Source organism: Cydia strobilella, chromosome 20 (genome assembly GCF_947568885.1).
Source record: "Cydia strobilella chromosome 20, ilCydStro3.1, whole genome shotgun sequence".
NCBI lineage: Eukaryota > Metazoa > Arthropoda > Insecta > Lepidoptera > Tortricidae > Cydia > Cydia strobilella.
In genome coordinates, this window is record NC_086060.1 from 5,466,224 (window position 1) to 5,481,743 (window position 15,520).

At 38.1% G+C, this 15,520-nt stretch overlaps 1 protein-coding gene across 1 annotated transcript; it reads right to left on the reverse strand.

The window, feature by feature from the left end:
- Positions 1 to 11,877: 11,877 nt before the first annotated feature.
- Positions 11,878 to 14,165, reverse strand: LOC134750613 (putative fatty acyl-CoA reductase CG5065). Its single transcript, XM_063685820.1, has 4 exons — positions 13,968 to 14,165; positions 13,317 to 13,625; positions 12,899 to 13,094; positions 11,878 to 12,156 (listed from the first exon to the last, which is right to left on the reverse strand). The coding sequence occupies exons 1-4, from the start codon at positions 14,163 to 14,165 to the stop codon at positions 11,879 to 11,881; spliced, it is 981 nt and encodes a 326-aa protein (XP_063541890.1). The 3' UTR covers position 11,878.
- Positions 14,166 to 15,520: the final 1,355 nt, after the last annotated feature.

Genomic DNA, 15,520 nt, shown 5'->3' on the forward strand with positions numbered 1-15,520 from the left:
TAAATAATAAAAAATAATAATAAAAAATAAATAAATGCAATAAGAAATTTCTAAATTTTGTTACTAAATTTCTTTGCTGCCAAACCCAATATATTTTACTTAACATGTAGGTACCAAAAGTTCAGTCAGTCTACCAATACCCAAGCAACACCAAACCACACTCATTAACCATCCCCAATTCCAAAAAGCTACCGATCGGCTCAATAAACTCAAAAACTTCCAATAACACAAAACACAACGATGATAAGTTCCACTCGCCATTACGACTATTCTGTATGGTGGTAATAAATGAATAAAAACAATTACCGCTCCGGCTTGGTTACATAATGGTAATGGGCCCTAGGAATGAGGAGTACGGTTTAAATTCAAATGTATGGAGGAATGAGAGAAATTTCGTCATATTATCAAGCTTTGGTTAGGGGCGTTGTGATAGGCGCGGCGGGAGTCAGAGCGGAAGCGGTCTACATGCTTTAAAGCCTGTCACAGACGGACCTATAATATACCAAAAGATATGTTGCAGAAAGGCTTACGATATATTTTTCACCTCAGCAGCTCGAACAAGCCTACTTTCGTCACTCCCTGGAGTGAGGAAAGTGCGACTTTCCTCACTCCAGGGAGTGAAACAATGTAGCTTTTTAATTTAGTGAAGGCCATGAACTTCATACTTTTATTACATTTTTTTATGGTACGGTACGGTACGGTACGGTACGGTACGGTACGGTACGGTCCGGTACGGTACGATACGGTCCGGTCCGGTACGGTACGGTACGGTCCGGTCCGGTACGGTCCGGTCCGGTCCGGTCCGGTCCGGTCCGGTCCGGTCCGGTCCGGTCCGGTCCGGTCCGGTCCGGTCCGGTCCGGTCTCGTATCGTATCGTATCTTATCGTATCGTACATATTATAATACTTTTATTTTCTGTTTATTCTGTGTAATTCGAAATACATTTTAACCTTTAATATGTTCTCACTACTGAGGTGAAAAATTATGTGTGCAACACGAGAGCAAAGTTATTTTACATCTCGTGTTTTTGAGTCCCTCGCTACGCTCAAGATTCTACCTTAGAATCACTCGCTTCGCTCGTGATTCAATTATAGAATCTTTCGCTTTCTCGGGACTCAAAATAAACACTCGCAAGAAAAACCAACTTTCCTCTCTTGTTGCACAAATAACTATTACGTACTATTTGACAGAGTCCACACACGAAGCTATAATATATATTTTGGTATCTTACGATATCTTATACATACCTTATTATAGATATCGTCGATACGAAATAAACCAAAATATATCGTAATATGTCTACCGAGCTATAATTAAGTATTACATACTACTACTTTTCTTAGCACTTAACCATCGGTTTTGGATAATTTCTTCACTTTCGAGGGTAACCAAACAGTTTGTTATCCGCAAAGAGGATATAATAGGATAGGTATAGGGGTGGTACTTTCATAGTACATTTTGTAGCCACAGTAAATTCACTGCCATCTATCGACACACGATTAAAACTAAAAATAAAAATATCAAAAAATGTATTTATATTAGTGATGTACCGACTAGTGATTTGGCCGACTAGCCGACTGGCCGACTAATCGGCGCTCAGGTGGCCGACTAGTCGGCCGACTAGTCGGCTAGTCAGCCGAATCCGTAATCATTACTTTCTAAAAAGTTTACATAGGGATGATCACTGCAATAGCTTTATCTTATTATGTAACACTTTAAACTCTCGCGTTTTGTACACATATTTAATGATATTAACGGGTCTACCGCGATAAAAATTCACTATTTTTTAGCTGGTCTAACTCCGCAAAAACCATTTGTGTCGCGATATTTATCAAATTACTAATTCAAAGATGTTTCTTGCCGATGTAAAACTTAACGACTGGTCGTGTGGAATAACAATTCAACTATTTATTAACCGTAATCTTGACCCGATCAGCAGTTCACCTAGTTGGGGATCTTCCCAGGGGTTTATTTCTCATACGAAGAGAGGCTAGTCAAGAACCCATTCCCAGTGACCATAGGCTGTAGAAGCATTGTGCTCCGCCATTACTCATAACAGTATTAATTCCTCTGCGGCTTGAGTAATATAGAATTTCTTTAATAGACCCGCGTTTTGTGAGGTTGGTAGGTCCTACTTAGCAGCTTAATTAAAGACACCTCAAGTAATAGAAATAAAATTACGTAAAATTCATATTTATTACCTACTTTCGTAATTGTAACTAACTACAAAATATGATCCGCTCTGCGACGACATTGCGAAAATAATAATTATGTATCCTAAATAGATATTTAACATTTGATTAATATTGACTGTTTATATCGTTTATGTCCTGTTTTTCTGTAATTCAGAATAGGCCGACTAATCGGCCATTTTGGCCGATTAGTCGCCGACTAATCGCCGACTAGCAATGTGGCCGATTAGTCGGCATTTCCAACTAGTCGGCGACTAGTCGGTACATCCCTAATTTATATATTGCCATCAATACGAGAGTAGGCCAAAGGTAGTGGCGCCATTTGATCGACAATCAAATTTTCTTGATTTTCGAGGCACGTTTTTTCCTTAGACTGTATCCATCTATTACGGAGTTATATCCATCTTTGTTATCCGTTTGAATATTTGCTCATGTTACAAACCCCACCCGGGTCGAATCTAAAATAGAACTATGATACATTTAGGTAGATTTTTATACCTCGGATAAACCACTTCCACATTATTATTTTTTGGACATTAAACCAATTTCGCCACATAGTCTTGCCCTTGCCCCTGGAGTACGATTAGGTATAAAATACAAGACTACGAGTACAACGGAATGGGCCATGGAATGCACGATCCGTGCGTGTGACTGAGTGTGAGCTAAACAACCTCCGCTAACGCTCCCTCTCTCGCCACAGCTCCCGCTCCCGCCGCGGCTCCCGCTCACGCCGCCGCTGCGCCCGCACCCGCGGCGAGATGAAAGCGCGCGGCGCGTTTGAGCGCACTATTATGGTGCGGTAATGAGTGGAGCGACACAGCCACCGCTAATCGCCCGCTGCGCTAAGAGGCACCCAATTGAAATGGATCGAAAAAACGATTCGAATTATGCTCAATTCTTACTAGTACTGTGTGATAGAGATATGTATTATTAGAATCATATTCAAATTAGTAGATTAAATCGTTAAATTTTGCGTTTTTAAATGTCTCTATCAAGATCTGTCAAATAACAAGTACCTTACTCACGGACTTCAATTGATAACTCATATATGATTTACTTTAAACCACCTTTGCTTTAAATCACAATGGTAGCAGTTAGTCCCTCCAACGCTCAAGAATGAACTGTAGAGGGAAAATCGAAGCCCCTGGTCCATCTCGTGAAATGACAACGGATTTTACCTGCAATGGCACCCGCGTGCGTGCGCCCACTCTATGCCAAGTTGCCAACTAGCGGATGCCCTTCCGTGTTGTCTCTGTTGTAAAATCTATTACAATGTTGCTCTCCTAGTCTACCAGCAGACCACGGAAGACCATAGGGCCCGGTTATATCTAATACTGTGGTTTAGCCCATGTTTTCAATTACTGCACTGCACCGCTGTGCCACCCTGATGGTCCCAGATAACGCATATTGATGGTTGCTCGTTGCTCCTCAAGATGGGACAGTTAAGTAAACATCGCGTTATTTCGCGGATTAGCAAAGTAATATTTGTGTTTTAACTGACCTAGTATGTAAACAGATCCTAACGTCATGTAACTTGCTAACTATTACAATGTTGCAGTCCAAGTCTTCCGGCGGACCACAGGGCCGGAAATACCTACCGTGGTTCACAGCCTGATTCGAACTTTAAGATACGTCAAAAAATTTCTAAAAATACGCTATGGATCGGATATGTCAATATATCAGTATCAAAAGTGACGTTTTTGTTTGAAGAAACGTCACTTTTTACACTGTCATATCCGATCCATGTCGTATCTTTAGCAAATTTTTGACGTATCTTTAAGTTCGAGTCGGGCCGTCAGCCTACGTTAGCAATCACGACTGCACCGCTATGCTCCCCTGGTGGTCCCAGACACGGCCGTGTGATGGCTGCTTCTCAAGGGTATGCTGTAAACGCAGAATAGGAAATATAGCAAATACCTAAACTTTGCGTACCCGTAAACTCCGTAAAGGAACATTCCACGGGCTGTCCCGTATACAGACAGATTTCCTGTGTTGCGACTTTTTTTTCCGCATTTAAAGAAAGCAGGCGATTATTTTTCTGTGCATATTTTGTCATTGTCATTTAAAGTAAATAAAACGGATAGGATTTATTCCATTGAGAACACGATTATAATGTAATTCGTTGGAATAGTTATCGGACGAGTTAAATGGTAACTGAAAAATCGGTCCTTACTAATAGTTGACAAACCCCGTGTGTCAGTTTATAACTCCAATTGTCCTTTACGTTTCATATTCAAGAGTTGACTGACAGTGCCAAGGTGCTGGCTTTTAGAATTGGTTGATTAGTCCAAAGAAAGGAACTTTTTAACCTTTGACTAAGCAAACCTAGGACGCCGAAAGATAAGATTTGACTTGTTTATTTTAGCATTCTCTTACATCCTAACCTAAGTATATTTTCTGTAACTTTATGTATTCGCATAGTTATGAAACATTAATTATATTTATGTTCAGTAGTTCTTATTTTGAGTAAAACGCAGCACATTACGCGGCCACCAAGCTTACATAATAAAACTCGGACAAAAGCCCGGTTAGCACTTATGCCTCAATCTGTGTGGCCGCTGTGGCCACTGATATAATTAGAGTGTGCCCACTGTACTCTATGGTGTATAGACTATGGAGTATATGGTTGAGCGCGTAGGGTTACCATGTGCCCAAGACTTATCTAGAGGAGGTTTTCGGGATTATTGTAGAATGAACAAAAATAGAACATGTCAAGTTAAAAAAATCATAAAATAATCAAAATTGTACTATTATCAACCATGTTTAGTTTAAAAAAAAACATGAAGTTAATATTCCTCCCGTTAAACCTAGTGACGCAGTGTAAAATAAAATAAAAATGTATTGAAGAGCTTTTAGTCACCCTTTCTGGACTTTTTATAGTCATAGTCTCATAATCATAGTCACATATGGCCGCACCGCACCAGTGTGGTACAGCTTAATGTACGATTCCAATTTCTCTTACGTGGTCATGAATGGTGAAATTGTCTAGGCGGTAGGTCCGCTTTGTTAACATTGCTAGTGGATTCGGTATTTCCTTATATGTATGATATGATATGGGTTTTTTTTTTTGAATTATACTCATAAAAATACTAAAATAGTCTTAATCTAAATTTGTGTGTTATTCAGATTCCGATTTCCTCGTGTTTACACGTGATACGCACAAATTCGCAAATCGAACTGCCAATAGGTATAAGACGGATCGGAGTTTTTTATGTGTTAAGTTTTTTATTATAGGTATAATACTTAAAAAAAAAAACAATACTGGATGATCGGGGCTAATTTTTCATCCGCGTTTACTAGGAAAACATCAGTTTATGAAGCTTATAGTTTCAGGCTTTGCTTCAGTATAGCTCAGTTTTCACATAGATTTGAACCCCTATAGCTGACTTTGATGCCCAGGTATTGGTAATAAAAGCCTAGCCTAGATGGCACTAGTCCTAAAAATTCAGTTTGTATAGATTTTAACTATTATGCTGTCCTAGTAAACGCAGAAGAAAATTCGACGCTTTGAGACTCAGGCGGATATTGCTAAGGAGGTATAAATAAATGGCCCCTTATTGGGCCTTATTTCTTTTTTGTTTTTGATTTTTTCGGTAAATACATACATTTCGATAATAGGTAATATTTAGTGGATAGATAAAGTTCCCTATTCTGTAAAATATATGCGCCATTTCACCGTATGTCTATTAAAACCTTCCTCTGAGTTACAAAAAGGAATGTAATTTTTGTAACTCAGCATTTTTATTGTTCCAAATTCAAAGCTCTAAAAATTTTGCACAAAAAATCGACAGCAGAATAAAAGTCGGCCCTATTATTACCGAGTGACAAAGAAAACATGTCAATGTTTAAAAAAAATATAACTTTATTATGTCGCTTGCGTCACAATTAGTCACAAAAGACAATACACGTGATGACTGTTCTATTAGTGTAAGCCGTTCGAATTAAAAAACCGCAAATCGATGTAAAGGTTAGCCGTTTGGCACACGCATACTAGAGGTTAAAACAATTTTTTTTGACCCGCAGTTCCTAAAAAAAATTCCCGGGGGGGGGGGGAGTGGTAAACATATTTTTTTTTATATGAAAGTTTCTTTGTACAATATACCACAAATGATACGTAATATCTTATTATCTAACCCCAAGGGAGCAATTTTGAAAATAATTTCATTTAGATTTTTTTTTAATTTTTCAATTATTGATATATTGTAATATTGAAAAATTATACACACGAAAAATAAAAAATAAAAAAATCTTAATGAAATTATTTTCAAAATTGCCGTCTTGGGGTTAGATATCAAGATATTACGTATTATTTTATGGTATATAGGTATTGTACAAAAGAAAATCAGTAAGGTACATATATCGTATCTGAAGGATAGAATCTTGATATTTTGTGTCAAAAACAAAACAAACTATACCAACTGATGAAAAGGCGCAGTTAAAGGGTTAAAGAGGTATTTCCCGTTCGATATATGGATATTACGTATCATTTTATGATTAATATGTACCGTATCTGCAGTACAGTTCCATAAGTCTCGTAAAATAGGTATTGTAGTAGAACTGTGTCAGTTTGTAAAATTGATAAATAAAAAAAAAATTGTTAATGATATTATTTTCAAAATTGCTTTCTTGGGGTTGGATATGAAGATATCACGTATCATTTGTGGTATATTGTACAAAAAAAACAGCCATATCGTATCTGGAGGAGCCTAAACTTGGTATGTTTCGAAAATTCTTTTTGTTTTAATTTTAAAAAAATGGCCGAAATGTGATATATTTTTAGAATCGCCTCAAAAAGCCCTTTCGTATAATACCACACACGATAGGTTTTGGAAAAAAAAATCCATACAAAAAAAATAATGTTTTACCACTGGCCCCGGGAATTTTTTTTAGGAACTGCCGGTCAAAAATTCTGTTTTGACCTCTAGTATGCGTGTGCCAAACGGCTAACCTGTACATCGATTTGCGGTTTTTCTTTGTAATTGGGGTCGAGCGGCTTCCGCTATATGTATACTCTAGTCAGACTTGTATAGATTCTAGTTCACCGGCTGTAAGTAATTAATAATGACCCCCCCATAGCTGCCCGACGTGCACCATAATCGTGCACATACTAAAATAGGATCTCATGCCTCCATATACTTGGTACACGATTTAAGTTTGCACTACCAGTCTACCATAATTATGCAATCTAGGTTTCCTTCCATGCTTTTGTTAACTTAGATCATTGTCGTTTTATGCGACCCTGGTAAAGGTGCAAGGAAAATGCATTCCCCACCATTGGTAGAATAAACATTTTACAGTGCACGTGCAAAGTGCATTTTGTAAGTTTTTAATTTATAGGCACTTGGAAACAATTGTATTACGTTAAGGATACAATGTGCATAGGTACTATAGGTAGCATAGATTTTTAATACAAAGTATTTATTTGAAAAATAAATGTTTGGCAATAATATAGCCGGCTTGTCTGCCTATCCACGAGGCGGAGATGAGCGGAAAAGAGATGTGGTTTTCAAGCTTGATTCCCCCGCACATTTCCTCTCATCTCCATCTGCTAAGGCAGCCATGCCTAGCTGGTGCAGTCATATAGCGGCCGTCTCGATACAAAATAATACGGCTAAATATGGATGGATATTTTATTTATTTATTTTATTTTATTTTATTGGGAAACAAACAGCTTACAATAATACAGGATATAGATATTATGACTAATACATGAGCCAAAACAGTTTCCACTAATGGAATAAAACATAAATGCTCAAAGGGAACTAGAGTAAAAATACATTATAACATAACATTTCAATCGTTCTAGGAAACAGAGAAAAAGAAAAAAAGAAAAATAAGAGTACATCAATACAACATCATGCATGCAACAAAATTTGAAAAGTAATAAAATAATAAACAATAAAATTTGAAAATTTAAGAATTTAACAAAAAATAACTAAACGTCATTCTTTAACTAAGAAACAAATTTGCCAAGCTTCGTACTGAATAGATCGAGGTTTGAATATTTAGAGTTATACGCTGAGCACGCTCTAACAAGATACGAGTTTTTTACATATCTAGTACGACAGAATGGAATTGCGAATAGAACATTTGTTCTAGTTCGGGAATTAGTGCATCTATACGAGATATTACTGATAAGATACTGCGACTCAATCGAATGATTTAATAATTTAAACAGAAATATCTGATCTCGATGTTCTCTACGCAGCTTAAGACTTGCAATAGTATCACCAACAGTAGATTTAAACTTGTATTGCATCCATTTAATAAATTTTTTTTGAATTCTTTCGATATGATCAATGTGTACCGAATATTGAGGATTCCAAGCAACTGAAGCGAATTCCAAATTTGACCTAACGAAGGCATTATACAATAAAATGATGGTTCGTGGATCTCTGAATTCTTTACCTTGTCGGAAAATGAAGCCTAACATTCTGTACGCTTTCGACGTAATTTTGTTAATGTGAGAAGTGAGCTGGACCTCAGTATCAATATAAACTCCAAGATCTCTTACTTCAGTAACCCTATTCAGGTTTTTGTTCTTGAGCTGGTAATCAAAAAGAATAGGGCTACGCTTACGAGAGAATGAAATCGAGCAGCACTTCTCGACATTGAGATCAAGACAATTTCTTGTACAGTAAAGATTCAACCTGTTTAAATCTTCTTGTAAATTTACACAATCATCTATAGATTTAACTAAAGTAAAAATTTTAGTGTCGTCGGCAAAAAGTAAAATCTTGGAGTGGTGAAAACAGTTAACTACGTCGTTTATGAAAATGGATGTATGGATAGTATTTCATTTCATTCATTTCATTTATTTATTTCTATAACAATATGATATTGTGTTAGAAAAATCTTACAAACTATGTATTAGCACATAAATAATAGCGGGACATGTCAAGAAATAAAATTCCAAAAATACAATTCAAACAAAAAACAAACAAAGGACAGATGAAGTAGGTAATAAAAATGTCATCATTCATGTGTAGAAGTTACATAAGATAATTTTGTAAAAACAGTTTAATTTGCAAATATCTCGTCGATGCTGTAAAAGCACCCCCTCAATAATTAATTGTATGGAGGCGGCCGCTATAATATGACGGATATCCTAGCAAAATAGAGCTTTATCGTTTGTACGCTCCGTACGTCTCGTGTGATTCGCGTCTTAGCACAGAATAAGTAAATACTACGACTCGAGTTAGGAGAAAGGTCGAGATCTTCCTCGAGGTCCCCAAACGTCAGATAGTCTGCGCATAAAAACAGGCCCTTTTATTAACATTGGTACATACTAAATTTCAGGACTGTTCTAGAGTTTTCGACCTTTGTCCTAGTTTGATTGTGCTATTTGTAAGTAGATTAGTCAGACCGAGATAAGTCTGTAACGATTTGATAGCACACGCAGTGTGCGTAAGCAAAAAAATGACAGGTCTGTGCGCAGTGAAAGTGTTATTTTAAACGCCAAACTTCTATGAAATTATGACGTATCAATAACACTCGCACTGCGTGTGCTATCAAAAACGTTGCAGACTTACCTCGGTCTAACTCTTTACATCCTTTCCACGCCTTTTAACTGAAATACCTATTAAAAAATAAACAAACCGAAAAAAAAATGGGAAATTTCCACATGGAATACATTCTCATATTTTATATGGGAAGGGTTATTTTGTATGGGAATAGAAATTGAAAGTTTCCTGTTTCCTGTGAATTTCTTTTGAAAATTTGCAAACTTTCCGCTACTCACACTAGTAGTAGAGCATCTTAGGCTACAGTGGAAGTGGAACAGTACTGAGGCGGCATTTTACTTCCTCGTTTATTGGGAACACATGAAACAGAGAAGCTTTAAAAACTTTCCATTCATACTACCTACCTACGTGTAGTGGCGTTTTAACTTAAAAATATATTCCCGATTTAAAATCATTCGCAGTGCATCTCACTCGAACTTAATTGGAGCGAGCGAAAAGTACTGCGAGTTGAAATCAATATCAGATTTTTAGTGTTCGAATGCGTCTCAAGCTATTAGAAAAGAATACCAATAATTCGCTAAAGAAGAACCAATATACCTTGACTTTTGATTTAGAATAGTTGTCACAAATCTAGAGATCTAGTTATATTTGTCGTTAGCTTATATGTGTAGAAAACGTTTCGTGAATAGGCAGAATGCACTAGATGGCGTCACATGTACCCTTACCATGAGTTTTTCGCGGCCGTAGATGATTGTGTAACTACTTACTTAAAAAAAAAAAAAACATAAATTAATTTGATTTGATTCCTTAGCCACGATGGATTGCCGAGTGGTCACTAAAAGAATGGCTAAACGCGTTTTAAGACTAATTTATCATTAGCTGCACATACTTACGTTAGTTCACTGCATAATAACAATAAGTTACCAATATTACATTTACAACATTAATGAGCAAAAAAAAAGTGTGTGCGTGCAATCTTTACGCGCGATTGAAGTAAAACTTCTTTGACGTTTATCGCTATGTTAGCACTTTGACGTGTGTCCTACTGTGTGTCTGTTCACTACTGAGCGTTACTTCTGTCAGAAAAAAATCTGAGTTACCCTCTATTCGCGCCTAAAGAAGTTTTACTTCAAAAACACACATTTTTTTACCACTTCGCGTTTTCGAAGTTTAACTGGAAATCCGTGTGTTCGTGTACGCAGTCGTTAGGGAATATAATGGCAGTTACAATTCAAACTCGTGGTATTCGTGGTAAGGGTACTCGTAATATTAGTGCGCATGTCACTAGGTCACTCCATATAGCTATAACCTATTCTAAAATCGAAGTGCAACAGGCAATTGTAGGTCATCAAAGTAGAGAGGGATAGGATGAGAATGGTTGTTTCCTTGAGTGTGAGCGAGACAAATAATAGTGCATTGGGAAATGGAAAACCCCGTGTAGTTTATGGTCCCCTGTTAAACGCGGAAGGGAAATGGTTCCGAAGACGATACTATTCTGTGAAATTCTTCGAGTGTCCGCAATAACTTTTTTTTTCATACTTGCTATGTGGTCCGTAAATCCTACATTTCGACGTAATATAGAGACCGCTGGTGGCCTAGCGGTAAGAGCGTGCGACTTGCAATCCGGAGGTCGCGGGTTCAAACCCAGGCTCGTACCAATGAGTTTTTCGGAACTTATGTACGAAATATCGTTTGATATTTATACCAGGCGCTTTTCGGTGAAGGAAAACATCGTGAGGAAACCGGACTAATCCCGACAAGGCCTAATTTCCCCTCTGGGTTGGAAGGTCAGATGGCAGTCGCTTTCGTAAAAACTAGTGCCTACGCCAATTCTTGGGATTAGTTGCCAAGCGGACCCCAGGCTTCCATGAGCCGTGGCAAAATGCCGGGACAACGCGAGGAAGGTGATGATGGTAGGGGTGTAAATAATGTAGGTTAGGATTACATACTCCACTCTGGAGTATGTAATACTCTGGAGTAGGTTAGGATTACATACTCCACTCTGGAGTATGTAATCCTAACCTAACGAATTTTCTTTAAAGGGCCATGAAGGTTAACCATGGGCATGGCTGAAAGTCCTGCGTCTTGGGGTTCCGCATCTAATGGCGCACACACGCCGATGACGGAAAACCTGACTCAGTTTCTGGGTCCTACTATATCTACAATTCTACATATGGGTCCCCAAAATCTCAACCCTAATCAACCTTGTTATCTCAGGGGAATTTAGCACCCAGAAGTGGATGGACGTATTTTGGCTGATATTATGATAATAATGAAGACCATTACAGCTTGAACTTTTACTAACTTTTTCTTAGTGGCCTCAATCATTACGAGCGCTATCATGGCATTGATGGCCACGTCCACAGGAATGACTTGGGCATATATACTGGCGTCACAGAGCATGGTCCGGATGACACCTTTGCCAGCCGCTAGCAGCAGACCCGCTGGCCCGTTGAGGCTGTCTACCCAGCCGGGCATGGGGTCGATGTATGCGGGGCAAACTGGAATAAATACCGGCCTATTAAGCAATTACAAATCTCAGTTTCCTGTCAGTTATTTACAAAATCCTCTGTGGCAGATAACTAGACACCCGAATGAAAATTAAAAGTCTGTGACAGATGAACAGATAGACTCCGAGAAGACATATTTTTGCGCGTAAATTGTTTACAACCCGAAGTAAGTATTACGCGAAAGGCCGAAGTGGAAAGATTTTATATTGCATTAAAAATTTTAATGCCTTTGTCTGGTGATTGAATAAAAACCGGCCAAGTGCGAGTCGGACTCGCGCACGAAGGGTTCCGTACCATTACGGAAAAAAAACAGCAAAAAAAAAAACACGTTTGTTGTATGCGAGCCCCATTTCAATATTTATATTATTCTGTTTTTAGTATTTGTTGTTATAGCGGCAACAAAAATACATCATGTGTGAAAATTTCAACTGTCTAGCTATCACGGTTCATGAGATACAGCCTGGTGACAGACGGACAGACGGACAGACAGACGGACAGACGGACGGACAGACGGACAGACGGACAGCGGAGTCTCAGTAATAGGGTCCCGTTTTTACCCTTTGGGTACGGAACCCTAAAAAGCTACTGTGGAGTTTAGGAAGAGAACTTGGGAAGTTGGGACACTTTAAACTTCTCACTCACGATGTGTGATGGATCAATCTCCTGTGAAGTAAGTCTTAGTTTCAAGTTAGGGTTAGATCGATTCAATCGAAATTAATCTGATATAACATACCGATCGAAGACCTAGCAATAACGCAAGGCATGTCCGGATAGGCATCGTAGACCAAGCTCTCCGCTAGCCGCTTCGTGTACGTGTATGAGTTGGGGTGCTTGCTCAGCAAGGACGGCGTGAGAAGGGACAGTTGCCTGTCGTCCAGCCATTCGCAAAGGCGGATGACGTCATGGGGGTCTGCTGGTGGATCATGAAACTGAAAAGTGGACAATGCTATTTCGATTCATGCCCTGATTGAGATGAAACAAGTAAGTAACATTATTAAATGATAAACTGATCGGATAGCCATTACCCATCGAGGACGGGACGTACCAAGCCCTAGTTGTTTTTGTTATGGGAAGGTCATATGCAGGGATGCGTCATAGACAAACGCAATTGCGAATATCGATTACCTATAATGATCATAAAAGAAACTCACCTTTTCTTCTAAAACATCATAGTCAGGATAACAGAACGCTGTCGACACATGTACAAACATCGCAAGGTTTTTGATCCTCCTGGCGACGCTGAGGGCGCGCTGGGTCCCAACTGCATTCATCGCCACACTATCTTTTAGTGTTGCGTCCATTTTTAAAGTTGCTGCCAAATGGAACACCACTGATACTTCCTCCGAAAGGGTCTTCATATCTTCAATAGATATACCTAAGTCATCTTTTAGAACGTCGCCTTGTATTAGTATAATTTTCTGGATAGCTCCTTTTTGATCACGTTTGAGTCTGTCAAACATCTGTAACATTTTTTGTGATGTTTGAAGAGTAAAGTTGAAAAATTGCTTAAAAAAAGTGCAACAGTTCAAATTTTTCCACCTGAAGTCAGACGGTTCATCAGAAGTTACCTAATGAGGTTATTGTCACAGAGTCCTTTTTCTAAAATGTGTATTACCCTCTCAGGTACATTACCTGAGAACTAAGCATTATGTTCCAGCCGCTGATGCACAGACTGCACAGTGCTTTCCCCCGCTTCGGCCTCAGCAGCCCGCCCAATGTCCGGGATGGTGTACAACAACTTCTAGACCAACACCTTGCCCATCAACCCACAAACCCCGGTCACCAGAATGTTCTTGTCTTACCTGAGAACTTAGCATATGTTCCAGCCGCTGTTGGACAGTCTTCCCCCTCTTGGGCCTCAACAGTAAGTACACTCGCCCAATGTCCGGGATGGTGTATAATAGCTTCTCGACCAGCACCTTGCCCATAAACCCACAACCCCCGGTCACCAGAACGTTCTTAGCGTTGTAAAACTCTCTAATTGACAATTTGCACTCCATTTTCTGAAAGCAAAATAAATCTGCTGTGTGCTGCTGTGTGTGTATCTGATGTGGAATTTGGTGTTTCTTCCGTGACAACTGAACTACTTATAGTACTTAAATAATATTAGGGCCTTATTCAGCAATTATGACACGTCTCTCCTGTGGGCATTAGATCGGTGGAGTGGAAGGCTTTTCAGACGCAAAAGCAGATATTTCGTAGGAAACTTTCAACTTCTAATAAATAGTAAATTATGTCATTACCTCTGTGTTTAAAATACAATACACAGACAAATAAATACTACTTTCATAAACGTGGATGTATGAATGTCACGGATACCGCGCTCTCATTAGTGATTTAACTGATTTATAATTTCACAAACACTAATCCACAGACATTCTTTAACAACTTTTGATAATATTATTATTCCTATGTACAATATACACGGTGTTTCATGACCCACTGAAAACCTAAAAACGGTTTGTTCAGAATCGATAGGAGAATCGATCGCGCTATGTTTTAATGGGAGTAATTTTTTTATTTTTTATTATTTTTTTTACATGCCCATTCTACAGGTTTGTAATACAACAATATCAATAACTAGCATTTGAAACGTTATTTGTCAATAAGCAACACCCTTAACTGGCCATTGGTAAACCTTATCTCGTTGCACTTGCAGTAAGGTATGCAAATGGTCTGGTAACAGTGTTTACGCTCGTAACTAGCAATTGTTTGATGTCACCAAAGATAGATATAACTCCGTAATAGATGGATACAGTCTAAGGAAAAAACGTGCCTCGAAAATCAAGAAAATTTGATTCTCGTTCAGAGGGCGCTACTAGTTTTGGCCTACAGTCGTATAGATGGCGTTGACGGTTTCGTTTGTTATTTAACAATTTTAACGCATATCAGTGAAAGAACATGGGTCAAAATCATAAAAATAATTAATGCAAATAAAAAAAATCATTTATCTATATTTAAATACATTCTATCGTATTTTTATAAATCTTCATTTTTAGTTTTAAAGTGTGTCGACAGATGGCAGTGAATTTACTGGGGTTACAAAATTTACTATGACAGTACCGCTCTAGTATAAGTTACTCTATGATGTCACTAAAACGACAAAGCATCTTGTGTAGAATTACCAGTCGAATATAATCGTTAAGAAAGCTAAACAACTAATATTTTTTTAAATATTTATCGGATTAAAAAATAAATACTTAGATGAGTACAAAATAAATAAAAACTGTTGGGGTGTCTCAGGTTTTCAGTGTCTCAAGTAACACCGTGTATAATGCATAGACGCATTTAAGTTTTTTTTAATCTTTATTGGGCAAAATATTTAACTGCCAATAACAATATATTATACGCGATT

What these genes read in the sequence shown, in the direction of transcription:
- LOC134750613 (XM_063685820.1), bottom strand. Translation starts at nt 14,165, where the DNA reads ATGGAGTGCAAATTGTCAATTAGAGAGTTTTACAACGCTAAGAACGTT. An exon ending in AACATATGCTAAGTTCTCAG is followed by an intron (nt 13,626 to 13,967) that starts GTAAGACAAGAA and finishes AAAATGTTACAG; the next exon opens with ATGTTTGACAGACTCAAACG. An exon ending in TATTGCTAGGTCTTCGATCG is followed by an intron (nt 12,157 to 12,898) that starts GTATGTTATATC and finishes TATTTATTCCAG; the next exon opens with TTTGCCCCGCATACATCGAC.